Genomic DNA, 27264 nt, shown 5'->3' with positions numbered 1-27264 from the left:
CCTCTCAAAAAAAAAAATTATTTTGAGAGACCAGAAGGTGGTATAGTGGTTAAGGTGCTGGACTCCCACATGGGTGGCTTTCTCGCTCTCTCTGTCTCTCTCTTTGTCTCTGGTGAGTACATGCACCCTATAGCAAAAATCTTTCTTAGAAAACAAAACAAAGTTTGATTGGGTTGGGGCACTGGACTCCCACATGATCAACCACAGTTCAAGTCCCAGACCTGGCGGCTTGAAACTCACATTGGCACATGTGCATGCATGCCCAAAATCCCAGGGGCATACTGGAGGAGAGGGGATTGCAGCGTTAACATCCTCTAGGGGGTGTTTTTCACTTTCTATGTCTCTGTCTCTTAATGAGTACATGTGCCCTATAGCAAAAATCTCTCCAAAAATTAAAAAATACAGATGATGTAAATTAAGGAGTCCCAGTAATTTTACTCTTTAGAAATAACTATCTCCATTATCTCTCTGAATCCCTTTTCATAATTTGGTGACTGTCTTTCCACATTTTTAAAAATGAATTATTTATTTAATTTTATTTATTCATTCATTTATTTTAATTTGACCAGAGGAAGACAGACACACAGAGAGAAGTGAGAAAGCAAGCCACCAAGTCCAAGACTCAAACCATGGTCAGCTATGTGAGGATGTCCAGCACCTTAACCACCACGCCACCTGCTGGCCCTGTCTTTCCTTATTTTTAATAACTATAATCCACCTAAATGGGATCTGCACACACTCCTCCAAAGTGCTTGTTCTTTTTCACTGAAAATCGTCATCCCCCCGTGTAAATTGATAAAGATCCGCCCAAGCGCTCCATGACTACACAGGCATAGTTGGAAATGTAGCATAATTTATTGGACCAATTTCCTATCAAAGGACATTCAGTTCGTTTCCAACTTTCTGCCATTATAAACAATGCCTTAAAATAGCCCCGTAAACTTATCTTTGCATACTTGTCCTTTTAGCTCCTTAAGATATATTAGCATGTGCTGGGTCAAAAGATAATGGCATTTAAAATTTAATAGATATTGACAAATTCATCTCCAAAAAAGAATCCACTAATTTATACTCCAATCAATAGCAGTTCCTGCCACTTCATCAGCACCAAATAGCATTCTTCTTATTATTATTCTATTTTTTTTTTTTTTTTAGATTTTTGCCATAGGGCACGTGTGCTCCCCAGAAGAAACAGAGAAACAGTGAGAGGGAGAGGGAGAAATCACTGCCTGGAAAGGAAGGCCACGCCATCATCCCTTTTCCTGCATTCTCCTCTCAGGATTTTAGGCACGCACACACACGCACCCAGAATGCTTTCTCTTTTTCTTTCTCTTCTTTTCTTTCTTTTCTCTTCTCTTCTTTTCCTTTTTTTCTCTCCCTCTTTGCTTCCTTACATCCATCCTTCCTTTCTCCCTCTCTCCCTCTCTCTCCCTCCCCCTCCTCCCTCTTCCCTTTTCTTCTTCTTCTTTCTTTCTTCTTAATAGACTTTTGGGGGGACCAGCAGGTGGCGTGGTGATTAAGGCGCTGGATACTCCTACATGGTTGACCATGGTTTGACTCCCGGACCTGGACCTGGTGGCCTGTTTTCTCACTTTCCCTCTTTCTCCCTCTGATCAAATTAAAAATAAATGAATAAATAAAATTAAATAATTTTTTAAAATAGACTTTTGGTATAGGGTGTGCACACTTGACAGAGATACAGAAAGTGAGAAATCATTCCCCAGAGGGATGGCCACATCACAATTCCTTCTCGATTCTCCTCTCAGGATTTTGGGCGTGCACACATGTGCCCAGCGTGAGTTTCAAGCTACCAAGTCTGAGACTTGAACCTTAGTTGGCCATGTGGGAGTCTAATGCCTTAACCACTACATTGCCTGCTGGCCCCCAGCCCAGCATGATTTTCAAACCACTGGGTCCAAGACTGGAACCATGAAGTTGGCCAGTTGGGATCCACCTGCTGGTCTGCATTATTCTTTTAAAAATTTTCCAGTCTCATGGGGAAAAAAATATCTTGTTGCTGTTATTTTCATTTATTATTAAATTAAACATTTGTACAGACGGTCCTTGACTTAACAGTGGTTTAACTTAATGATTTTTTTTATGATGCTGCAAAAATTATATGTATTCAGTAGAAATTGTTCTGTGGGGATCTATCAACCATTCTGTTTTCACTTTCAATTTGGTATTTAGTAAGTTACATGAACTATTTCATACCTTATTATAAAATAAGTTTCGTGTTAGATGATTTTGCCGAAGGGTAGGCTACCGTAAGTGTTCTGAGCATGTTTAAGTTGGGTTAGACTAAGCTATGATGTGGGGCAGGGTAAATGTATTGAAAACATTTTTCCCTGATGGTGTTTTCAATCTATCATGGGTTTATCAGGACACAACCTCATCTTGAGTTGAGGAGCATTAGTATCTCACCCTATGCACACTACCTGTTTATACTCATCTTTATATATTTAAAATATGTATCAATACTCTGTCATATATGCTGTACACTATTTTTTGAGAGAGATTTTTGCTCTAGGGTGTGTGTGTTTGCCAGAGAGACAGAGAGACAGAAAGCAAGAAACCATCCCCCATGGGATGTGCATGCCACAATCACTTCTCCTCTTGAGATCTTGGGCATTTATGCACAGGTGCCCGGCATGAGTTTCAAGCCTCCAGGTCTGGGACTCGAACCATGGTCAACTGTGCAGGAATCCAGCAAAGCAACCATTATGCCATCTGCTGGTTCCACCATACACTTTTTTAAAAAGCTACATAGTGGGACCAGCAGGTGGTATAATGGTTACGTTGCTGGACTCCCGCACAGTTGACTGCAGTTTGAGTCCTGGACCTGGAGGCTTGAAACTCACGCTGGGCACATGTGCGTGCGTGCCCAAGATCCTGAAAGAAGAATGGAGGAGAAGAGATTTTGGTGTGGCCATCCTCCCTGGGAAGTGATTTCTCACTTTCTGTCTCTGTCTCTCTAGTGAGCGCATGAGCCCTGTAGCAAAAATCTCTAAAACTAAATAAATATAAATAAATAAATAAGAAGCAATATAGTATTTGCCCTTTTAGTTTCTCCACCATTTCTTTTGCTGTTAAGTAGATTTAAATCTTCTTATGACCTAATTTGTCAACATTTTCCTTTGTGACTTCTAGGTGTGACAAAAGAACTTACTTTCTGTATAATTAAAGATTACTGTTAAGCTTAATTCTGGCATACTTGATTTTAATTCCTACATTAAAACATTTCATCTACACCAAATGTATTTTGCTTATGGATGAGGTAGAAGTTTGTCTATCTGGTTTAAATGTGTTCTTCCAACACTAATTTTTTAAAAAGAATTATTTATTTAATTTTATTTATTATTATTATTATTATTATTATTATTATTATTTAATTTGCTTCAGGGCACATGTCCTCACCAGAGAGAGAGAGAAAGTGAGAAAGCAAGCCTCCCAGTCCAGGATTCGAACCACAGTTGGCCATGTGGGAGTCCAGTTCCTCAACTACCACTTCACCTGCTAGCCTCCTCCCAACACTATTTAGTCATCTTCCTTTCGCCATTGGTTAAAAATGCCAGATCGGCCAGCTCTGTGGCACGAAAAAAATGTGCTGCCCTTGGGAAGCCGGATCCCCTATGGCAACCACAGTTCAAATCCCTGGCCTAGTTGGCCTGGAACATGCCAGGCACACCAGAGGCCCCAAGATACAACAGGCTGGAGGGCTGGAGGAAGGGGATTGCTCCCCTCTTTCTCACTTAAATGTGTGCACACATGCTATATCATGAATAAAGAAAAATATTTTTTAAAAATGCCACTTGGGGAAACCTGAAGTTGGTATGGTGCTAGATTCCTACCTGGCTGACTGAGGTTCGAGTCCCAGACCTGGTTGCTTGAAAATCACACCCGGTGCATGTGTGTGCATGTCTAAAACCCCAGGAGGAGACTAGAGAAGGGATTGTGGCATGGCTGTCCCCTCTGGGGGGTTTCTCACTGTCCCTTTCACTGTCACTCTTCAGTAAGCACAGATACTCTATGGCAAAAACATTTAAAAAAAAAAAAAAAAGCCCCCTGGGTCCTGCCGGTGGCACAGATCCCACATGTGCTGGATCGCACATGGCTGATGTCATGGTTTGAGTCCAGACTCGGCAGCTTGAAAACATGTTGGGTGTGTGTGTGCGCGTGCCCAAAATCCCAGGAAGAGAATGGAGGAGAAGGGATTGCAGCATGGCCATCTCCTCTGGGGGTGATTTCCCACTTTTTCTCTCTTTCTTTCTCTCTCTGGCGAGCACTAGCAAACTGAGGGCGGGGGGAGAGGCCACCTGTATCATGGACTACATTTCTCCTCAATTCCATTATCTTTCTGGCCTTTCCTCCCCCTCTTCTATATTATACTAATTTACCTTAGGCAATCTACAATAATGTATTTAACCAGCCCTCCATCATCTCCCTGTACATGTCTCCAACACATCTCTATTTATATCCTTATTATAATAAATTGTTAGCAATGTTGCCCTATTGGTTTTTCTAGCTATAACTCAGAATCAAATTTGGACAGTAATTTTCAAGGTTCCTGACTCCTACCAGGACTGGAATAATTGGGGAAGATCTGACAGCTTCATGATCATTTTTTCTGGTCTACTATTAAAGTTTTATTTGTATATTTGTTGCTATGTATATTACATATGTGTATATTTTTAGATGTGCCAGATAGAACATGCACTTTTTGGGAAGAGAGAGAAAGAGGGAGGGAGAGGGATAAAACACCCTCCAATGGAGCATGGCCACACCATAATCCTTGTCCTCCATTTCTCCATCCTGTTGGGATTTGGGGCACACACACAACACACACACACACACACACACACACACACACATCCAGCATGTTTTTCTTTCTTTTTTTAAAAAAAAGAATGATTTTATTTAACTTTATTTATTTTAATTTGATCAGAGAAGGATAGAGCAAGAGAGAAAGAGAGAGAGGGAAAGTGAGAAAGCAAGTTTCCAGGTCCAGGCCTCGAACCACAGTTGGCCATGTGGGAATCCAAAGCCGTTAACCATTATGCCACCTGCTGGCCCCCATTCTTTTTTTTTTTTTCTTTTAATAATTATTTTATTTAACTTTATTTATTTATTGATTTTAACTTGACCAGAGAGGAACAGAGTGATTGGTTCTTGCTAGCATATAGGAATCAGTCTTGATATTGTGACCTTGTTTTGAGCTCCTGAACTTTCTGAATTCTCTGTGTCTAATTGCATTTCAGTTACTTCTCTTTTCTGTCACGTAGGCAATCCCATCATCTGCAAACACTCATCGGGTTCTCGTGGGTAAAGCCCTGTTTTCCTTCTTATCTTGCTGTTCTCTCTGTATTGCCCGTGGCCAGAAGCTCACGTGTCCACAGTGGATGTGACAGGGGGTAAGAAAATCAGGAGACCCAGGTGCCAAACCCTGACCAGCTGTACTGCTATGGGCAGGCCACTCAACTTCTCTCGGCCTGTTTCCTCAGCTAGAAACTAGAGAGAGAATTCCAGCCCTATGCTTTACGAAGTCGTGATGTATATCAGAAAAGCATACCCAGCGGTTCTCACCCCGGCTACACATTATAATCACCTGGGGTACTTTACAACATACCAGTACTAGGGTGCCCTCCCAGGGACTCAGGTTTCATTGCCCTGGGGTATGGTCTAAACACCAGAAGTCTTCCAGATGATTCTGACATGCTGCCAAGATAGAGAACCATGGGGCCAAAGGGTGTCACTGTCCTCTTAAAAGGTGTCCTGCGTACCCACATCCTGCCCGAGACTAGTGCCCCAGTCCACGTGCTCACTCACCCATGCGGTCTTGTTCTCCATGTTGATGGTAGGCACGCTGGTTCGGAGGAACAGGGTAGCCCAGCCATCTACCCTGACCCGGTCAAAGTCTCTGTAATCCTGGAGAGGAAAAGAGGGTGGGTCAGTAAACAAAAGAGCTGAAGCCCCTCTGAGTCTCCCTCCTGACCCCAAGCACCCTGCTGTGGTTGAATGTGTCCTCAGAAATAGGAGTTGAAATTGGGTTGTGATGGGATTAAGAGGGTCAGGGCGGGGCCCCATAATTGGGTCCTGGCAGGTTTATAAGGAAAGGGAATGAGAGGGTGACATGGACACAAACACAACAAGCTCTTGCCATGTGATACTTCTGCCTTGGGACCCTGCAGAGTCCCCACTGACAAGCAGACCCTAGCCAAGTGTGCCCCCTTGAACTTGGCCCTCCAAAAGCATGAGCGAAATAAACCTTTATTTATTTATTTATTTTTAGAATTATTTTATTTACTTATTATTATTATCTTCACATGAATTTTGCCAGAGAAAGACAGAGAGGAAGAATGAGAAAGCAAGCCGCCAAGTCCAGGACTTGAACCACGGTCAGCCATGTGGGAATTCCAACACCTTAACCACCATGCCACCTGCTGGTCCCTAGCCTTTATTTTTTATAAATGACCCAGTGTGTCATGCCATTGTTACGGACAAAAAAGCAGGCTGAAACACACCCTATCCCCATCACCCTCCCACCAGGCAGCACTTGTTAGCAGAGTCCAAAGAACCCACCAACCAGGCCTCTCCCTACCACCAGGGCACATATTGACTCATTGGCTCATTAACTTGTGCGTGGAGTCCTGTGCAGGTTGCTGGGATGGCAGAGACAATGAAGGTCACTGTCTAGGTCAGGCCGGGGGGGAGGGGGAGGCTAAATCTGGGCACACCTGCTTTTGTAAATAAAGTGTCTTTGGCCTAGAGCCCCGCTCATTCATTTGTCTACTGCAGCTTTTGTGCTGCACGGCAGAATTAAGTAGTTGCAACAGAACCCATAGGGCCTACAGAGCTGAAACAGTTTCTACCCATTTACGGAAAACGTCTAAGTGGCATGAGAAAGCTGGCATGTGAGAGGCTGCAACCCAGGCTGTGCATGAGAAGTGTGGCACCTGCAGCCACCTAGAAAGTTCTGTGGGTGTCTGGGGGAAAGATCATTTTCAGCTGGAAAACTCAGAAAAGACTTTATGGACAGTGATGCATCTGACGATAGGACCTTGAAGGCTGAATAGGAGTTCATGTACAGAGGTAGGAGAGGGGCACAGGGCATTGTGGGAAGCGGCACGGCATGGGCAAAGGCATGGAGGGAAGAAGGCAATGGGCACATGACAGAATAATAGGCACAGGTGAGAAGGTCATTTTGGCTGGAGATCATATGACATACACATCCACACTCAGACACACAACACAGCAGTGACAGGTACGCAGTGACAGGTGCACCACTGTGCATGAAACACGATGCTGTCTCTCTTATACACACACACACACGCGCGCACAAGGGTACTGCTGTGACCCGGCCTCGCCCTCTCCCTGCTGCTCTCCCCATCTCTAGACCCAGCACTGACCTCGATGAAGGTGCTATTCCACACTCGTGCCTTCACGGTCACATTGGTGATGATGGGGGCATCAGGAATGGGGCACTCCAGCCACACACAGCGGGCACGGCCATTGACACAAGTCTGAGGTGTGCAGGGAACACAGACATGAGGCAATCTAGGTCTCCAGATTCTTCTTCACCTCTGACCTGTGACTCCTCCCAGGCTTTGCCCCACCCCTGGGTCACCCCAAAGCACCTGACCTCATCCCTTCACTCACGCACATTGCCCAAAGCCCCACACATATGTCTGAGACACATTCTTTAGGCCAAGCTCATATCATGCTAGGAACACAGGTTAACACAGAATCTGATCCCCCTTCTCAATGCGCTCACACTGAGCCTCTGTGCATGCCAGCTCTCTGCCCCTGGGACGTCACCTCTTACCTCTCCACCAGCCAGGGCACAACATGCTTCCCAGAACCAGTCCTCCCTCCCTCCCTAAATACAGAGGGCACAACACACTGCCCAGGATGGCCATGTTTCCTCCTGTCCCTCCTTTCTCCCAGCCAGTTTCAAGGCTTTGAGCAGCTGTAACTCTCAGCAGGTTGGAACAGAGCCAGGATCTCCTCCTGGTCCCCTGTCTTGGCTGCTCCGATCAGAGTGGGGCATGCTCTGAGGGCAGGGGCCCCATTACCTCATCAGATTGGCACCTCCCGGTGAGTGGTACCTATTTCCCTTGCTTCCTGTGCCCCTGGTGCCCAGGTACCCTGAGGTGGAGTAGGCACCATCCTCTCCAACTCTGCCCTGGTCACTCACCAGCACGGTCTCAGACTTGGCTTTTTTTGCAGCGGCCAGAGTGATAGGTGGGGGGCCCTGGTCTCCCCCTGGGTCCAGCTCTCGTCGCCTGCGCTGTGGAGTTGGTGGCCTGTCCCCAGGGTCCTGAAGAGGGGAGAAGAGATTTGCTGGGAGGGCAGAGGAAGAGTGGGAGGAGTAGGAGAAGAGAAGGAAAGGGCAAGGAGAGAGTCAGACCCCCAAAAGAGGGGTATGAGGGGAGGCAGGGCAAGACACTGGCCCTTCTGCCCTGCAGCATGCAAATGAGATGCAAATGAGATGCAAATGAAAGGTCCCTGAGCATGTCCTTACTGAGAAAGTGAGGTTGAGAGGGTTGACAAGGTCTCCAGGTGGCAGGCAGGGCCAGGACCCATTGCCATGGATGGTGATCTCCGTAGGGTACAGCAGCCACTTGCCATTGGCGACTTCATAGGGCCAATCCAGACCTAGGACCAGGGTCCCCAGGGCTGTCAGCCCCTCCCCCATTGGGCCCACCTGTGAGCACAAGAGTGAGCACATGGTCATCACCTCCTGGAAAACCACCTCCATCGCTCCAACTCCCAACCCTAAGAGTGAGCACACGGTCATCACCTCCTGGAAAACCACCTCCTTCTCTCCAACTCCCAACCCTCCCATTCTCAGACCCTAGACTCCAGCAAAACAAAACAAAACCTCAAAACCCATTGCCCTTCCTAGACATCCAAGCCCAGAATCCCAGAGGTCTCCTCACCTGGAACTCATACTTGAGGGAACTTCCCACATCCTCCACAGTCTTCATGCCAGACTCGCCCATCACTGTCCCCCCAAAGAAGCTTTGTAGCTGGTGACTCAACCTAGGGATGAGAAAGATGTTGGAGCCATGGGTGGCAGAAGGCCAGGGCCCTGGGAGCAGGATGTGGAGGCTGGTTAACTACACACAGCTCCTCTGACACCTGGCTATAAAATGCAGCCCTGCCATTTGCCAGCTGCGTGGCTTCTCGGAGCCTGTTTCCTCATCTGTACACTGGACTTCCTAATAGCTGCTGCATCATAGGGCCATTGTGAGAGGTTGATGAGATGGTGCATGAAACACCCATAGCACAGTGAGCTCTCAAGAAACAGTAGGGGACCAGCAGTTAGCATAATGGCTATGTCGCTGGACTCCCATGTAGTTGACCATGGTTAGCGTCCCAGACCCGATGGCTTAAAACTCACGCCAGGGGTGTGTGCATGCATGCCCAAGATCCCAAGAGAAGAAAGGAGGAGAAGGGACTGCGGGGTGGCCATCTCCCCTGGGGGGTGATTTCTGCCTTTCTGTCTCTCTGTCTCTGTCTGTCTCTGTTTGTCTGGTGAGCGCATGCGCCCTATAGCAAAAAAAAAAAACAAAAAAAAAATAACTCTCCAAAAAAAAGAAAGAAAAGAAACAGTAGGGACCAACACCTTAGCCCCAGGGCTGCCAATTCCCCAGTTCCACCTGCTTCACAGAATGTAATAACAGTGATTGTTGATAAGGGAAAGGATGACCCAGGAAGTGGAGCCCTGAGGACCCCAGAGGAGCTGAGGAGGTGCCTTGGGACAGGCAGGCCCTAGCTCTGGCAGGCAGCGGGGGTGGGGAGGGGAGGAGAGTGGGACCCACATGCTGAGCGAGGCCTGGAGTGTATAGTCCACCAGCAGAGACAGGGTCACGGGCTGTAGGTTGTCCTGGTGACTTGACCTGGGGAGGAGATACAGGGAGTTGGAAGGAGACCCAGGGCTCCCCAGCCCCTGTCCAGACTGGTCCAGGAGGCCACTCACGTGGAGAGCTGCAGCTGCACCTGCAGTTCCTTTGTGTGCAGGGTCACCCCAGTGACCTCGAAGGCGATGAGCAGTTCCATCTGTCACGAGGAGCAGGGAGGCAGAGGGCACGTGGGGCTCAGCAGGAGCAATGCCATGTGGGGATGGCTGAGCACTACACCAGGAGCTGGTGCTCTGGCCACCTCCTCCTCCAGTCTGGGCAAGGGCTCTTGATCTCCCACCTTGCCATCTCCCTTTCCCACTGTGCTCCCTTGGAGGACCGCTCTGCTACTTTGAGCTGCACAACCTTGAGCAGTTACTGGAGCTTTCTAAGCCGTGTTTCCTCTTCAAACAGAAGATTGTGACAATGTCATCCAGAAAAGCTGCACAGAGTCGGGCTTGGGGCTGGCACAGGGCTGGCTCCTGTCCTTAGCTTCCTCGCCTCCCTCTGCTCTAGCTTTGTGCCTGGCTCCCTAGGCAGCCCCGGGTTTCTGTGTCTCTGGGCATCCTTCTACCAGCTCTCAGATCTCCCTGCCTCCCAGGCTCAAGGCAGCCCAGGAAGCTGGCAGGTAGGAGCAAGCTAGTTAAGGAGGGCATCCTAGGAGCAGCCCCAGGCCACCAGGACCAGAGGGTGTGGCCAGTGCTCACCTTCTGGTTCCTTTTGAAGGGGTTCCCCAGCTCGCAGAGGATGGTCTCATTAGCATGGCAGGCCCCAGACTGAGGAAAGAAGCCAAATACGGTCAGGGCAGGGTCAGAGAAGGGCTTGCCCTCCCCAAACCTCCCACCCACGTGATGTAGTCTCAGAAACCCTAGAGGCTTAAGGACCTGAGTCCCTGGGGACGTGGCAAAATGATTCCACATGGATGGGTCGGGCACCATGGGATGTGAATATGCAGCGGAGCCCAGCTTGGGCTGAGCCGGGCTGGCGAGCACTTACGGGGCGCACTGAGGAGAACAGCAGGGCGGGAGGCAGCACCAGGGTGAGCAGTGCTTCGTGCGCGTCCTCCCCTGCTCGCTTCGGGCTCGGGGTATTGGTCACGTTGATACTCAGGTGCAGCTTCCGGATGTCTCGGTTATAGTGGAGCCTGAGAGAAGCCTTGGATTAAACTAGGAGTCCCGCCCCCAGGGTTCACCCCAGACCAACTAGACCCTGCCCCTCGGGTCTACTGTAGGAAAGCCCCTTCCTGGGACAGCCAGGGCCTGCCCTCTAATCTCACCTGGAAGAGAAAGCCCCTTCTCTGGCCATCCCAACCTGTCCCATTAAAGGCCCACCCTTCAGACTCACTTCTCGGAGAGGCTCCTCCCCTGGCCGATGAGGCTCCGCCCCCCAAATCCTGTTGGCTGATGGTGTCCCACCCTTGGCCAATCAGCGCAGCCCAGACCCCACCTGCTCAGCCTCTGTAGCTGATCCGACAGGAAGGCCGCCCGCATCTGCAGGTTGCTTTCGCACTTGTTGTCCGACCCGCACTCCTTCTGGAACTGGACCTGGAGGTGGCCAGAGGCGTGATGGGCTGCACTACCCACAAAGCTTTCTTGTCCCAAAGCCCTCCCAGCCCCACCCACCTCAGTGTGGTTCTCCAGAGCCTGCGCCTGGTTGAGGACCGGGTAGGCGTCCAGGGATCGCAGCCCCAGTCGGGGACGCTCGGGCATCCGCAGAGGTAAAGAGTAGTTCATGGAGATGATGATGGGGCGGAGTTTGTCTCGGACGTTGTCCTGGAGTAGGAGGGTGAGCTCAGCCCAGCTCTGCACTGTCCATCCATGCTGAATCCTCACCCTGAACCCTAGGGAGGAGCTGGGGCCCCCTCTATGTTGACCATTCCCCAGTTAGGCTCACCCCTCTGACCACCAGACTGAGACTTCCTATCATCCCGACCCTCCAAGAGAGGAGGTGGATTCCTCTGCCCCAGAGGTTCTTCTGGGGGATTTGAACCTTCCTTCATCCACCTCACCAGATTGAACTCTCTTTCATCTTGATGTCCCAGAGAGGGTCTGAGCTCGACCCCTACCTGGAGACCCCTTCCTCCCACAGCTGAGCTGAGCCAAGCGCTCCCATGCCCCGCTCTTTTTAGAGATATGCCCTTTGGTCCCATCTCTACCCTGAGGGTGTCAATCTCTCCTCTCCCAGGTGCAGTGCATTATACCCTCCTCTAGGCATGTGACCTCCAACTTCCCCAACTTCCATCTCTGGGGATAGCCCAGTTCCCCTCCCTTGACGGGGAAGGGAAGGCCTGGACACCCCTTCCAGGGGCCCTGGAGCCCCCATCCTGCCCTTAGTTCCTTTCTCACCATCAGGAGAAGCTCCAGCGTCTGGCAGCGCATCTCGGGCATGGAGAAGAAGCCATGGAGAACAGCTGACTGGCTGCGGGCAAAGCGGAGCCGGGGTGGACGGCGGTCCCTGTCGGCCTCCAGAGTATAGGCCAGAGCTGCAAATAGACAGAGCGCTCAGCAAGGGGCTGGGAGACTTGCTCCCCCTTGCCCTGCACCCCAGCACTCACTGATGTTTCGCCTGTAGTTGGGGTTCCCGGCACTCTGGTTGTAAGCAAAGCACAGCTCCACCTGCACGCTGTTGGGGGGACACACACGGTGGGACAGATGTCCGGGCCCGGGCTCTCCACCCCTGCGCTGGGCAGAGAGAGACTGCACCCTTCTGGGGAGAGGTGGGCCAGAGCTGGGGCATCCACAGAGCGGGTCTGTGGTGTCTCTGGCCCCTTCCCTCCCATAGAACACAGGGGTAGAGGTCACCCATGGGGAAATGGAGGCTGAGGGAGCAGAAGGACTTACGTGAAGCCATCAGTCAGTGGGCGTCCAGCCCTGTCCTGGGCCCAGATCTCCTGCTCCCCATTCGGATTTCCCAGCCCTGTGCCCCACTTTCTGCTGTTTCCCTTTGCCTCTGACCTAGTACCCCAATCAATTCACACAAAACCCTGGGGGTCATGGCCAACACCATGGTCACTTTCTTAGTAATGTCTTTTTGAGCTCTTGGGGTGTATAAAATGCTGTGCTGAGGACTTCTTATACATGATCTCATTTAATTATGAGATGAATTATTAATTAATTTATTATTTATTTTAGAGAGTTTTTTTTTTCTTTTTTGAGAGTTTTTTGTTATAGGGTATGTGTGCTCACCAGAAAGACAGAGCGAGACAGTAAGAGAGAGCGAGAAATCACCCCCCCAGGGGTGATGGCCACGCTGCAATCCCTTCTCCATTCTCCTCTCAGGATCCTGGGCATGCACGCACATGCATCCCATGTGAGTTTAAGCTACCGGGTCTGGGAATCAAACCATGTTCGACTATGTGGGAGTCCAGTGACGTAGCCATTACGCCATCTGCTGGTCCCTATTTTAGAGTGGTTTTTGCTATAGAGTGGTTTGTGCACTCGCCAGGGAGACAGAGAGACAGAGAATGAGAAATCAACCTCCTCGGGGGATGGCCAAGCCACAACCCCTTCTCCTCCATTTTCCTCTTGGGATTTTGGGCATGCATGCACACACACCAGGCGCGTATTTTAAGCCACCAGGTCCAGGACTCGACTTGCAGTTGACTACATGGGAGTCCGGCCATATAACTATTATACCATCTGCTGGTCCCGAGATAAATTATTATTTAATTATAACAACCCTGGGAATTGGTTATAAATTTTATTTTATAGTCGTGGAATCTGAGACTACTAATTTGCTAAAGGTTACTCTCTCCTTCCCCACATCAATCTTTCCCCTTCCTCTGGGACCTCACTCCTCAGGGCCTGCCCCTACCCAGCAATAGCATAGCTGGGATTTGAACCAGGCAGTCCAGAGCACCTACTCCTGCTATACTTGACTGTCTCCAATTCACCCACTACCTTCTGCAAGAAATTTTGCTTTTTGATGAGGTTGGGTAGAGAAGGTAACACTGACCCCCAAGAATCAAACCTCTAAAAGTGGGCTATCAGGAGTTATCAAAGGAGGGGTAGCCCTGACATGAGGAGGAGTGGGTGGGGGGATTGGGACTAAGAGTCTCACCAGGAGGTGGCTGTGCAATGCGCAGGGTCCAGCACAGCTGGCCTAGCCACCAAGGTCCGGTGGAGGATGTTGATGACAGGCCGGGCCCTGCACAGATGACAGAAACAGGCGGGATCAGTGCCTCCTGCCCAGCCCAGGCCAGGGCGAGGCCTCCAGCTTCAGGGGACAGAGTGGGGATCCATGCAGATGGGGTGGAGGAGAGAAAGCCCCTGTCAGCTGTCTCCCCGGCTCACCGCAACAGCACAATGTGGTCAGACAGGCTCCCTACGAGCAGGTCTGGATAGAGGTTCTCATCCACATCCATCTGGCCACTCAGGGAGTAGCCGAAGGTGGCCAAGCCTGGCAGTCCCAGCTTCTCTGCGTGGATCACCTGGGGGCAGGGGAAGTGTGAGGAGAGGCCCTGGGATAGGCTCTGGGATGTGGGGCCCAGGGAAAACAGGGTGAGGAGAGGAGGGAGAGCCCACCTTGGTGGGTGGGGACAGCAGCCCAGTCCCTGTCCGTCCATACCTGCTGGGGCTGTCTGAGGAGCCCCCTGGAGCTGCTATGGTAGATGTACACTTTGCCCAAGCCCTCGAATGGGGCTCCCACAGCAATGTCTGGGGAAGAGAGGCAGGACAGTGTCAGCGAGGAACTCCAGGCCCCACCCCTCCCTAACCCAGATCTCCAGGCCAGAGGGCCCAGCATGCCATTGCCTTCGCCCTTCCAGGCAGAGCACTGGGAAGGAGCAGAGTTCGGCAGCTCTGGAACCATCTGGGGCCCAGCTGCCTCCTTTCATAGGCGGAAAGTAGGTTCAGGAGCGGGACTTCAGGACTTTCCCAAAGTTGCACAACAATTAACGCCTCAGACAGCCTATACCCCAGATTCCTGACCCCTGGCCTGGCACTTTCGCCTTATAGAGCTTCCCATCTTGCCCACTAACCTCCTTCCTAGACACGCTGGCTCTGCCCATGCTGTTCACCAGCAGGGTCAGAAAAAGACCTGCCAGGTAGTTAGCAAGCACTCATGTCACTTCATCCTCACGGGAGTGCTGTGGGGTAGTGTTCCCACTTTATGGATAACAAACCAGACCTAGAAAACCCAGAGTCACGCAGCTGATGGGCAGAGAGAAGATATTTGATCCATGTCCGTCTAACACCAGGGGCTGGGCTTTTAACCCTAACGCTATAGTAGACTTTGCTTAAATTACCAAGGCTTCTTAAATGTTAACCATCATTTCCACAAAGAAACCACAGTCATTTTCTTATCTTTTTTTCTGATCTTTTAGTTTTTGCTATAGGGTGTGTGTATTCACCAGAGAGAGGAAAAGTGAGAAACCACCCCCAGAGGGGATGGCCATACCACAATTCTCTCTCCTTCCTTTTCCTCTTGGGATTTTGGGCATGCGTGCACAAACCCAGCGTGATTTTCAAGCTGCTTGGTCCAAGACTTGAAACATGCAGTCAGCCATGTGGAATCCAGCTGCCTTAACCACCACACCACCCATTGGTCCCTCCTGGTGTGGTTTTCAAGCCTCCAGGGCCAAGATTTGAATCGCAATTGGCCATGTGGGATCCAGTTCCCTATGGGCAGCACTTAACTACTGCACCTTATACCTCATTCCTGAATTTTAAAAATTTCTTCCAGGGACCAGCAGATGGCGTAGTGATTATGTCATTGGACTGATATGGCTGACTGCGGTTAGAGTCCTGGACCTGTGGCTGGAAACTCACACCGGGTGGATATGCACGCGTGCCCAAAATCCTGAGAGGAGACTGGAGGACAAGGGATTAGGGTGTGCTCATCCCCCAGGGGGTGATTTCTTGCTTTCTGTCTCTCTGTCTGTCTCTGTCTCTCCAGTGAGGGCATGTTCCCTATAGCAAAAATCTCTCTAAAATGAAAAAAAAAATTTCTTCCATGAATGAGAGAGAAACAGAGACTCAGAGAGAGAAAGAGAGAGACAGCACCCCAATGGGGTCTTAGTGTCATGATCCACCCCCAGCCTTAGCCAGCCCCAGATCATGGCAGAGGGTGGTCTTAGATGGGACTCTGGAGCCCTCCCATGTGGGTCAGCCTCACGGAGCACTGCACTATACCATTGTGCCACTGTCCCAGACAGACAGACAGAGAGAGACAGAAAGACAGAAAGCGAGAAATCACCCCCCAAGGGGAATGGCCACACCGCAATCCCTTCTCCTCCATTCTCCTCTGGGATCTTGGGAACGCAAGCACACGCGCCCAGCGTGAGTTTAAGCCACCGGGTCCAGAACTCGAACCGCGGTCGACTACATGGGAGTCCAGCAACATAGCCATTATGCCAACTGCTGGTCCCTCCAGCCCACGTTCTTGAGCTTAACTCCTCAGCTTTGCTACCCTCTCCTCCATCCCACAACCCCTTCCAGAATCATCTTTCACAATTATGTGCTCTAAAACTTTCTCTGAATGCCTACCCCACCCCCCATCATTATCCAAACACAAAGCCCCAGTTCCTCTGCCTGGCTTTCAGAACGGGCGGCTCCCCTCCCTTCTCTACTCGCCAGCTCTGACGTGACGCGATGAGGGTGTGAGTCCTGCCTCTGGGCACACGGCACAGGTTCCCACACTCACTCCTTTCTGTTCCTCTCTGCTGTGCACCCAGCCCAACCTCGCTGCCCAGAGCATGTCTGCCCCTCCAGGAGGTCCCCGAGTCCTGCTGCGCCTTCCAGTCCTGCTCTGAGTTCCCCAGGCCTGGCCCCATCCGGCCTCCTCCGCGGGCCCTGACAAGCCTGGCATACAGTTGGCACTCAGTCAGTGGGGGTGCTGGGGGAGGGGTGCTGGCATACCCTGGAATCCATCCTGGTTGATGTCACCAATGCTGGCCACGGAGAAGCCAAAGGCAGAGCGACTGGGACCGTGAAGAAGGAGGGAGGGGTGGGCAGGGAAGGAGGTGCCTGCCTGGTTCATGAAGACATAGATGGCACCCCCTACCTCCTCCTTTCGCTCAAAGTAGTAGGGAGCGCCCACCAACAGGTCCTGCCACCTGCAGGGGAGAGAAGGAAGGGGCTTGCTGGGAGTCTGAGGGCCTCGATTACACAGCGTAACTCTTGTCTAATGGGCACAATTGGGTCAGAGTGCATGGCTGTGCAAATAACACTTATGGCCACAGGTCACAGGAAGGACAAGGACATGCCAATATGGCCCACTAAACAGAACACAAGTGTCACAGAGAAGCCTTGCAGGCACAGATCATACCCAAGAAGCCTGCTTCCACTGGAGCTGCACAAACAGCAGGCACAGACCAGCGAGGGCAGGTGTCATGCAAACAACATGCAAATGACCAGACTCCCATAAAGCCTGGCTGCGAATCCCTGCAAACACCACGCAAGCCAAGTGTGCTACTCTAAAACCCCCATTTCCCAGACCTGGATGAGGCAAGCCCACCTTCCCCTTCCCTCTCCCTGGCCCCGGAGATGTCCCCAGATTCTCACCCGTCATTGTTCAGGTCTGCGAGGGCAATGGCACTGCCAAAATAGGCGCCCACCTGCGTGCCCTCCAGCACCTGCCTCCGCCTCAGGTCTCCACCTGCCTCCTGGCTCAGCAAGAAGACAGCACCCACGTGTCGGTGCCGTGGGGCGCCTGTCACAATGGTGATGTCCTTGGGGTGCAGGATGGCGCTGCCCACCTGCACCGTGTACCCTGGGAGCGGGGGAAAGTGGTCCATCAAGACCTCAGTAAATTTTGTCTCCTTCTCTGGCCCCATCCTGCCACCCCTCCTGCCCCCGTTATCCTCTACTCCAAGTTAGGAAAGAAAGTAGACCCAGCATCTCCAGGAGCCACACCCCGGAACAGCCCCAGTTCTGCCTCACATTGGCCTGTGAATTCCGTGAGGGGAGGAGCTTGGAACAGGGCCTGCATATAGGCGGTGCTCAATAAATGCATGCGAGTTGAGCTACATGGCACGAGTCACACCTGCACCCTGGTCTCACTCTTCCACCAGGCACTGAGCGTGCGAAGGCCAGTGTGCCAAGGACTGACTGTTCCCCATCACCCAACGGGCCGCCATAACTGGACTCACCAATATAGAGGTTGCCTTGGTCTTCCGGGTCCTTGTAGCTGTACTCAGACAAATCCCAGTCCTTCCGTTGAATCATGTAGCTGTTTCCTGCACAAGGATTTGGAGAGGGGGAGTGGGAGAGTATAAGTTAGCCCCCACTTCTGCCACCATGTCCAGGCCACCCCCACAGGATAATAATAACTCCTTTTATCTGTGAGTACTTTGCCGTTTGCTAGCTTCTTCCTTCATTTAACAGTCCTGAGAGGTGGAATGATGGCCCCATTTTGCGGATGAGAAAAATGAGGCTCAGTCAAGGAAACTGACTTGCTTAGAGCCCCGTGGGAAGCGAGGGGGAGAGACATGGATGGAAGGAAGCCATCCTGGCTCCCAGATACTGGCCATGTCCTAGGCCACAGGTCCTGACTCTCGACATTGAGGTCAGACTGCACCACTATTCCTTTGAGGTCCTGCCCTCAAACCCACCTGTCCCCAGGGCTGCCAAAGTCCTAAAGGACTAGGGGTGAGAGGTTGCCCCTGAGGAAGGGCAGAGGCCTCTGCCTTAGGCCAGCCCAGAGCTGTCACCATGCCCCAAGCTACCTGTCAGTCAGGAGGCAGAGACTGGGGGCTCCCTCTGCAGGTGACTGTGCAGCAGTAACGGTGTGGTAAGGGGAGGGGGTCGCTGTTAAGACAATGTCTGTGATGAAGAGAGGCGATGGAGGGAGTGTGGGCCATCGGACACCTGGCAGGCTGTGTGGGATGGCAGTTACGAGCATGGGCTGGATCCGAGGGAGCACTCTGTAGCCCCTACAAAGATCACCGTATATGTAGCGGCATGAAAGAACGCCATGTGAAAAGAGAAAGTACCAGAATAGTGTGTTTAGTGCCGTTCTATTTGCGTGCGTGTGTTTTTTTAGTGATTGCATATTCTAAAATAAGCCTGGGAGGATCCGTGGTGGACTGTTAACACTGGGAAATGGGATGAGAACTCTTTTCGAAAGTTTTTAAATGGTTAACCTGGAATCCAATGGACTCGTATTCTAATCAGTTTCAGAACCGATTGGTGGCCTTGGGCAATTTGCTTCTCTGAGCCTCGGTTTTCCTTTCTGTAAAATGGGTAAAATACTCATGAGAGTATTTTCAGACCACTTGAGGTCACGTGTAAAGCCCCTCGCATGTATTAAGTCCTTTAAATTAGTATGAGGTCAGCGCGGTTGCTGATATTGGCATGGAGATCCTATCTTCTTTTTTAGAATTATTTTAATTTGGGTCCAGCAGTGGCATGGTGGTTAAGGGCGCCGGACTCCCACATGGCTGACCGTGATTCGAGTCTCGGACCTGGCAGCAGCTCTCTCATTTTCTCTCTCTCACTCTGTCCCTCTCTGGTCAAATTTAAATAAAATAAATAAATAAATAAAGTTAAATCATTCTTAAAAAATCATTATTTTAATTTGTTATTATTATTATTTTTACTTTGCTATAGGGCACGTGTACTCACCAGAAAGAGACAGAGAGGGAGAAGAGAGAGTGTGCGAAAGCAAGCCACCGGGTCCAGGACTCAAACCTTGGTTGACCATGTGGGAGTCCAGCACCTAATCACCATGCCATTGGCTGGTCCTAAAGGGTCCTATCTCTTCCATGACCTAGTGTGGAGGATCTGAGCTGGCTCTCCTAGTGGCCAGCTGGGGATGGGTGGTCTCTGCTCCTCCTCTCTTCTCCATGGTGCCCACCTTTCCAGTTGTAGGCACCGGGGGCCCCGAAGTACACGGTGTTCTGGGTGAAGCCGCCACTGGTGCCGAGCTGGCACATGCCCGTCTCTAGGTAGTCAGTGTTGCTGTTGCACATCTCGTTGTGGTAGGTCTGCCAGTCATCACTGGGGTCCAGCTCTAGGTCGTTGCCCCGCACGTAGCACTTGCCCACCATGCGCCGCTGGTCCTCCGACCCCGACCACAGCACCTGGGTGTAGCGGTGGGCACAGACCTGCGGGCCAACACACACAGCCTCAGCCCATCGCAGGCACCAAGGGCTGGCTGGCTCCTCTGCCTGTGCCCATCTGGCCTTGCAGAAGGAGGGCTAAAGGGGGTCTCCTGGCTATTCTTCCTTCCCACGGTGATACTTAAACCGGCATCTCCTTCCCAGAATTCAGAACTCTGTTCTGAAGGGGAAGGAAGAGGGCAGGCAGGGTCCGGTCTCTCGGGTCTAAAAGGAGCTATCTATCGAGAGGTTAGGGACTTGTTTCTCTGTCCTGTTAGCAAAGGGACCATTATTAAAATAATAACAGTAGGGGTCTGGATGGTGGCACATGGGAAAACAGGACACTCCGTGAGGCTGACCCACATGGAAAGGTTCCAAGTTTGCATACCAAGACCGTCTTGGCTGAGGCTGGGGGCAGACCACGCATTGAGACCCTGTTGGAGGTCTGTCTCTCTATCTCTGCTTCTCTCTCTCTCCCTTTGTCTCTCTTGCTTAAGACAGAAGTAAATGAATTTTAAAAATGTTAAAATAAGGGACCAGCAGTGGATGTAATGGCTGTGTCGCTGGACTCCCATATAGTCAACTCAAACCATATAGTGGTTTGAGTCCCGGACCCGGTGGCTTAAACTCACGCCGGGTGCATATGCGTGCATGCCCAAGATCCCGGGAGGAGAATGAAGGAGAAGGGATTATGGCGTGGCCATCCCCTCTGGGGGGTGATTTCTTGTTTTCTGTCTCTCTGTCTGTCTCTGTCTTTCTGGTGAGTGCACACGCCCTATAGCAAAAACCTCTCAAAAAAAAAAAAAAAAGTTAAAGTAATAATGACACTAATAATCACAGTAGCAGCTAACCCTTGCCGAGTCCTTACGAGATTGTGGGCACAGTTCTAAGTTCACATATTAACTTGGCCTAATAACAACCCTAAGATATAGGAACAGTTTCCCCCATTTTAGATAAAAAAAAACTGAGGCACAGAGAGCTCTGAATCTACTTAAGCTCACATCTAGAGAGAAGCAGAGAGTACTCAAACCTGAGCCTGTCTGGCTCTATGCCTAAGCTCTTTTTAAATTTATTTTATTTTAATTTTTTAGTTTTTTTTTTTTTTTTGCCAGAGGGCATGTATGCTCCAGAGAGAGGGAAAGTGAGAAATCACCTCCTGGGGGGATGGCCAGGCCACAGTCCCTTTTCTCCTTAATTTCTCCTTAATTCTCCTCTTGGGATTTTGGGCATGCACATACGTGCACCTGGAGTGATTTTCAAATTGCTAGGTCCAGGACTCAAACTGTGGAGTTGACTATGTGGGATCTAGCACCTTAACCACGGGCCCGCACCACCACGCCCAGTTCTTCTTCATTTTATTTTAGGCAGGGTCTCACTACGTTGCTCGGGCCAGCCTCAAGGTTGTGGTCCTCCTACCACAGCCCCCCAAGTCACCGTGATTACAGGAGCACAACACTGCACCCAGCCTTTAGGTTGGGCTGGGAACTGAACTCTGGTCTCCCATGAGGCTCGTAGGAGGGGGTGCCCCAGCGCTCAAAGCCTGAGCTCTTGAGCACTATGCCGTGCCCAGCCTCTGCAGACCCGTTGTAGATATTTGATACATGTTTTTCTGGCAAATCACTAGATCAAAATAGGTCATTTGTAAAGCAGCCTGAAGCCAGGCAAAATCCACAATAGACCCGGCTCTTCTTTTCTTGCTCTTTCTGCCTCTTTCCAGCTGCAAGCTTTGTGAGCGTGGCACCCCAGACTGTGCTGAGCTACGGCTAAATTTCTAGTGTTCGCTCAATGCAGGTACTCACGAAAGGTTTGCCGAGTGAATGATGGACAGGTGAGCGTTCAGCTCCTTCCAAATGACCCAGGGTTTAAAATCAGCTGAAATGGACTCCTAGACCCACAGCCATCATCAACAGGGGTCTTGAAAAGGCATTCACAGGGACCAACAGAGGGCATGGCAGTTACGTCGCGAGACTCCCACATGGCCGACTGCGGTTCGAGTCCCAGCCCCAATGGCTTGAAAATCATGCGGGGCATGTGTGCATACATGCCCAAAATCCGGGGAGGAGAACGGAGGAGAAGGGATTGCGGTGTGACCATCCATCCTGGGGGATGATTCCCTCTCATTGTCTCTGTTTCTCTCTCCAGTGAATGTGTGTGCTCTAAGGCAAAACCTCTTAAAACAAAACAAAAGGCATTCACATACTTGATGAAAACTCGAAGCTTAGAACAGTGTTCTAAGGTGACTGAAATCACAGCAGTGTTGGCTATGGGGGTGGGCATTAGAAGTGGGCCCAAGGGAACTTTCTGGAGTGATATAAATATGCTATGCTGTTTTAGATTTTTGTTTGTTTGTTTGTTTGTTTGTTTTAGAGAGTTTGCTATAGGGCACATGTGCTCACCAGAAAGACAGAGACAGAAAGACAGAAAGTAAGAAATCACCCCCTGGGGGATGGCTATGCCACAATCCCTTCTCCTCTACTCTCCTCTCAGGATCTTAGGCACACACATGCACCTGGCATGAGTTTTTAAGTCTCTGGGTCCAGGACTAGAACTGTGGTTGACTACGTGGGAGTCCAGAGACGTAATCATTACCCCATCTGCTGGTCCCAGTATGCTATGCCTTTAATGGGAGGTGGCTATACAGGTGTACACTTTTGTCAAAATTTCATTAAAACTTAAAATCTGTCCATTCCACACTGTGTATTTTACATCCATTAAAAACATGAAAAAAAAAATGTCCATTAGGGACTCAGAAATTGAGACCCCAGAGGCTGGCATTGAAGAGTGGGCAGGAAATGACAAATGATGGCAGGGAAAGGCCCCCGGACCTGAGCTGGGTGAGCCGGGGTCAGCAGACTGTGGCTCTTCCAGTCGCCAGTCTCCCAGGAAGGAGTGCCGGCCAGCGTGGAGCGCCTGGGGCTCTCTGTGCCCTTTCCTCCTCGCCTGGTTCCCACGAGGGGTGAGCAGCCGTTGTGGGTGCAGAGAGGAAGTGGGTGATTCACACAGAACCAGGCCGTGCTGGCCTTGGAAGAGTGCCAGACGCACACCCACCCCCCCACAGGAGCGCAGGGAGAGAGCGACACGCTCGCCCGGGAAAACACGCAGCCACGGGAACACACGTGCGAAGGTCCCAGCACATGCACGCATGGAGGGCCTCTCCGCTGCCCTCCTCTCTTCTCCCCTGCTCCTGGGAGACGAAGGAGGGTAGGGGGAGCCATGCAGACTGCCCACTTACCAGGACTCTGCCTGCAGGGCCCTGACTGGCCACAGTCACTCCCAGCCACATGTCCTCAATAATGTGATGGTTAGGGTTACCTGTGGGCATGGAAGAGATCATGAGCCAGCTCACCCCATACTCCAGGGCCCAAAGTCTCCTGACAGCAGGGGTGGGGCCCTCCTGGACCCTCTGCCTCAGCAGGACAGGCCTCCCCACTCCCGTTCTCCAGCCCACCATTACTTGGAGCTCGGCCAGACCCACACATTCCACTCTCTTCCCAGCTGGACAAGAAGTAACTAGAAACCTAGAAATCACCAGGCAGGCCCCTTCTCTCCTCTGGGGCACTCTGCATGCTGCCCTCCCCGGGGCTCCTGGCCCTGCACAGGTCCAGCCCCTTGACCTCACTTTTCTCTGTGATGTCCATGCGTTCGCAGTCGTCCTTTTGGGGAGTGAGTGGGCACAGGTACACAGCACCGGTCCGGTTGGTGTGGCCATCAGGCATAGCGAGGTCCCGGGGGGCACCAGCCAGGAGCCTGGGGGCAGGGAGGTAGGTGGGCTCAGGCTCAGACTCCTCAAGGCCGGCTTCAAACAGCTTGCCATTCAGCACATGTGTACTGAGCCTCGCTCCTGCCAGGCCTGGGGGTCGGGAGATGAACAGACCCCAGCCTCGCCTCTAGGAGAGCCCAGTGGAGGACGAGGCAAGCAAAGGACCTAATGCCAGCAGTAAATGCCTCGGGAGAGGAGTACCAGGAGCAAGCCAGCTCAGATCGAGCAGAGAGGCTGTGAGGAAGGCCGGAGAGGGGTGGGGCAGATTCTGAGGACAATGCCTGGGTTTGCCAGGTGAGAAGGGAAGCGAGGGCACTTTAGGCAAAAGTGCGGCAGGGCCCGGGAAGCGTGAGCAAGCCCGGTGACTCAGGGACCTGCCAGGCCTGCGGCATAGCCAGAGTCCAGCAAGCAACATCCGGGGAGGGATGAGCGGAGGGTGGAAGGCCTTGGGAGAGCCACGGGGGGCGGTTTAGGCAAGGGAGTGACATGGCCGGATCTGGGTTTGGGAAGGAATGCTTTGGCCTCTGAGATGAAGGTAGACCGGAAGAGAGTAAGACTGGAGGAATCCTGGCACAGGGTCCAAATTCCAGGAGGGTGTGGGGTGGGTGTCCGAAGCCTGGGTCTTTCTCCTTGAAACCACCTAAGGACTTAGATCTCGGAGCCTCCAGGTGACCTAACGACGTCCACCATCCTCTCCACCCCAGGCTTGACAGAGCACCAGGATAGGGAGGGGGCTGCCCTGACACTTCGGACAGTGGGACTGGTCGACAACCACCGCTTTACACTCAAGCCTGCCCACACCATCTTTGGAAATACTGACAGCCAGTTCTCTGCTAACCCACCTCATACCAGAGGGGTGACTGGGACGCAGGGGGGCAGGAATCAGCCTTCAAATACTCTCTTACCAAACAGTACTTAGACAAGCAGCGTCAGAGATCCCTGGGGTATTTGTTAGAGGCACCTTCCTCAGTCCCCCCACAGACTGGTAGAATTTGGGTGCACCCCGATTTGAGAACACAGATCCATTGTGCCTTCTCCCTCCCAATGTTTACTAGGACCCCTCCTCAGTCTTGACAGACCCAGCCTCCTGGGTGGCAGGCACTTCCTCGGTGCCCGGCTGTTTGGCACCAGCAACGCTCTCACCCTGACGCTCCCAACTTGGAGCTTGGGCTCTGGGCCTCCTGCCATTCTGGAAGTACCAGGCAAACTCCCACCTGCAGCCTGTGCCTGGGACCTGTGACTGAGGGCTGTGGGGAGTGGGCAGGGCAGGGCCTGGGCATGCTGGGGCCTGGGGTACCTCCGCCCACTGGGAGTCAGGAATGCACTGCCTGGGGTGCTGAGAAGGGCGGGCCCTCTGCCTGCACCTCACATCTGCAGCTCACCTCGCCCCTGGGGTGCTGAGATGGGCGGGCCCTCTACCTGCACCCTACATCTGCAGCTCACCCCGCCCCAGGGACTTGTTGGGAGCTGGGGTGAAGCTTTCGCAAGCCTAGTAATGTTAAGAGTGACGGCTGGAGGCTGCCAGGGGACAGTGTGGTAGACAGGCTGTTAGTCACCTTTCTCTGGGCTGGGGAGGGTGCTTCGGTGAGCCCACCGCCTGACCAGCCATGGCTATCTGCCCCCTGGCGTGTCCAGCAGTTGAAAGGACATTGGGAAAGGAACATCTCAGCCTGGGAGCCTGAGGGCCTGGTTCTAGGATTTGTTCTGCCTCAGGGATGGTTTCCTGTGTCTGTCTGAGCCTTGAGTGCCTTATCTGTAAAATAGGGACCGAGGCTGTCCGGCTGTCCTGTTGACCTCCGGAGTGGGAGAGGGGCTCATTCTGCAGAAGTGCCTTCTGACTACAAAGCCGACTGCTGACGTCTGTGGCGTCGGGACTGGCCCTGAAAATTCAGGGACCCAGGTTAGGAGCTAGAGAAGAGGGAAAAGAACATTTCAGCTATCTAGCGGGAGCAGGGGACAAGACACGAGTAGCATTTCAACGACCTAAGGGTGTCCAGCAGTCTCTAAGTTGGGGTGGACTCTGGCAGTTGGAGTCATTCTAGGGTGGGAGCTCAGATTTGGCTGGAGGTGGTGGTTGGGGGTGGCTACAATGACCTTAGAGGGGTCCAGACAGCATTCCGGGGAATGCAATATTATGGAAGTGTTGCCCTGTTGCTGCTGTGGGGCAGGAAGTGGCAGAGAGCAGGTTCTCCAGGCCCTCCCAGGTCCCTGGTCTCAGCTAGTAGGGGCGGAGAGAGCCCTCCTCTTAGCCTCCCAAGGTACCGAGGTACGAGCGAGCTAGGAGGCATGAACTAATCCCCTTAGCACCCATACCCTCTCACCCCTCATGCTAAACCAGCCTGAGCCCACTGATGAGGGGAGAGGATGGAGCCTGTGCCCAAACCCAACTCCACACCCCAGGCCCCTCCCTCCTCAGAGATTCCTCAGGGAGCCCCCCCAACTCCTTCTAGAGTATTTTTAGCTCCTTCTTGGCCTGTTCAGAGGCCCTTTAAGGCCCTCTGGCTCCCAGCCTGGGATCCGATGGGTCTGCAGCCAGAGGCCTACACATGGAAGGGGGAAGGCGGGTGTGCAGAGTCAGGTCTAGCTTCTGCCAGCACACAGCCAGGTGTGTACGGCAGGAACCGGAGACTCCAGAGGGTGGGTGGGCCCTAACGGACATGCAGAACAAGTGAAAATTACCATGCCAATGAGCATCTCTGCGGCTACTTGCTATTGGGTCTATCTAGATCAGTCAAAGAGCTACCCCTTCCGGGAAACCTCCACAAACCCTCCCTCTCAGTCAGCCAGAGGTGGGGAACTGTGTGGAGGGATGCCTAGATGCAGCTCTGAGAGCAAGAATGACAGGAGATGGGAGTAAGAGAAGTAGGGGGGAGCAGGGAGCCCCGCAGGCTCTCTGAGGAGGTGAAATGACCTCTCATGGGCTTTCAAACAGCTGCTTCCTCGCCTTCTCGTTTGGCTCCAGCCAGACAACCCCTCCTGGCCTCGGGGGAAGTCTTTGAGCTCCATGTTCCGGAAAAGCTTTTTCTCATCCCAGCCCCATCGCTACTCCTGGAGTAGTTCCGAACTAATGGAACAGCCACATTGAGACCAGCAATATCAGTGAATGCTGGAGAATGGGCCCAGGAGAGTTCAGGGCACCAGGCTGGCTCACCCCAAAGAGAAGAGGCTGCCCAGGAGTGGGATGATGCTCAAAGAAACAGCCCAGAAGGTTCAACTTCCCAGACTCACTTCAGAGGTGCTGGGGTAGCTCCTGTGGGAAGGTTTCCTGGGGTGGGGGAAGAGCATCTAGCACTCAGACCATCAGGCACCCCGTGTTTGACTTCTGGGATACTAGCCACGTGGGTCCCCCTCCTACCACAGGCTAGGAAACAGGGGAGGGGAAGGCTGTCTTAGCCTGCGCCCTGGGGTGGGGTGGGGGCAGCTCTCTGATGCCTGGATGCTGGCACTGGGCCAGCCCTGCTGCCTGAATTAGCCATCTCCCCAGAGCCTGCTCTGACAGTAGCTGAAACGGCGGCCCTCCCTGTCCTTCCTCTACCCTCTACTCCTCCTTACGCTGCCCACCC

The 27264-nt window shown here is 52.0% G+C and overlaps 1 protein-coding gene across 1 annotated transcript in view; it reads right to left on the bottom strand.

Annotated features, from left to right (window-relative positions):
- The window catches only part of ITGA3 (integrin subunit alpha 3), a 67718-nt gene that overhangs the window by 9279 nt on the left and 31175 nt on the right, over positions 1–27264 (bottom strand). The window contains exons 4-25 of the mRNA XM_027767347.1: positions 23561–23688; positions 23174–23253; positions 19698–19947; positions 17992–18078; positions 17405–17612; positions 16760–16956; positions 14469–14557; positions 14195–14331; positions 13962–14048; positions 12457–12524; positions 12248–12384; positions 11525–11674; positions 11349–11446; positions 10899–11046; positions 10610–10678; positions 9983–10062; positions 9825–9902; positions 8940–9042; positions 8522–8704; positions 8195–8317; positions 7407–7520; positions 5827–5925 (exon numbers count right to left, since the gene is read on the bottom strand). Of these exons, the coding sequence (XP_027623148.1) occupies positions 5827–5925; positions 7407–7520; positions 8195–8317; positions 8522–8704; positions 8940–9042; positions 9825–9902; positions 9983–10062; positions 10610–10678; positions 10899–11046; positions 11349–11446; positions 11525–11674; positions 12248–12384; positions 12457–12524; positions 13962–14048; positions 14195–14331; positions 14469–14557; positions 16760–16956; positions 17405–17612; positions 17992–18078; positions 19698–19947; positions 23174–23253; positions 23561–23688 (2713 nt within the window). The remainder of the gene's footprint in view (positions 1–5826; positions 5926–7406; positions 7521–8194; positions 8318–8521; positions 8705–8939; positions 9043–9824; positions 9903–9982; positions 10063–10609; positions 10679–10898; positions 11047–11348; positions 11447–11524; positions 11675–12247; positions 12385–12456; positions 12525–13961; positions 14049–14194; positions 14332–14468; positions 14558–16759; positions 16957–17404; positions 17613–17991; positions 18079–19697; positions 19948–23173; positions 23254–23560; positions 23689–27264) is intronic.

This window comes from Tupaia chinensis, unplaced genomic scaffold (assembly GCF_000334495.1).
Source record: "Tupaia chinensis unplaced genomic scaffold, TupChi_1.0 Scaffold144171_2, whole genome shotgun sequence".
NCBI lineage: Eukaryota > Metazoa > Chordata > Mammalia > Scandentia > Tupaiidae > Tupaia > Tupaia belangeri.
The sequence above is the reverse complement of the archived record's forward strand: the minus strand, read 5'-3'. Positions and strand labels throughout refer to the sequence as shown.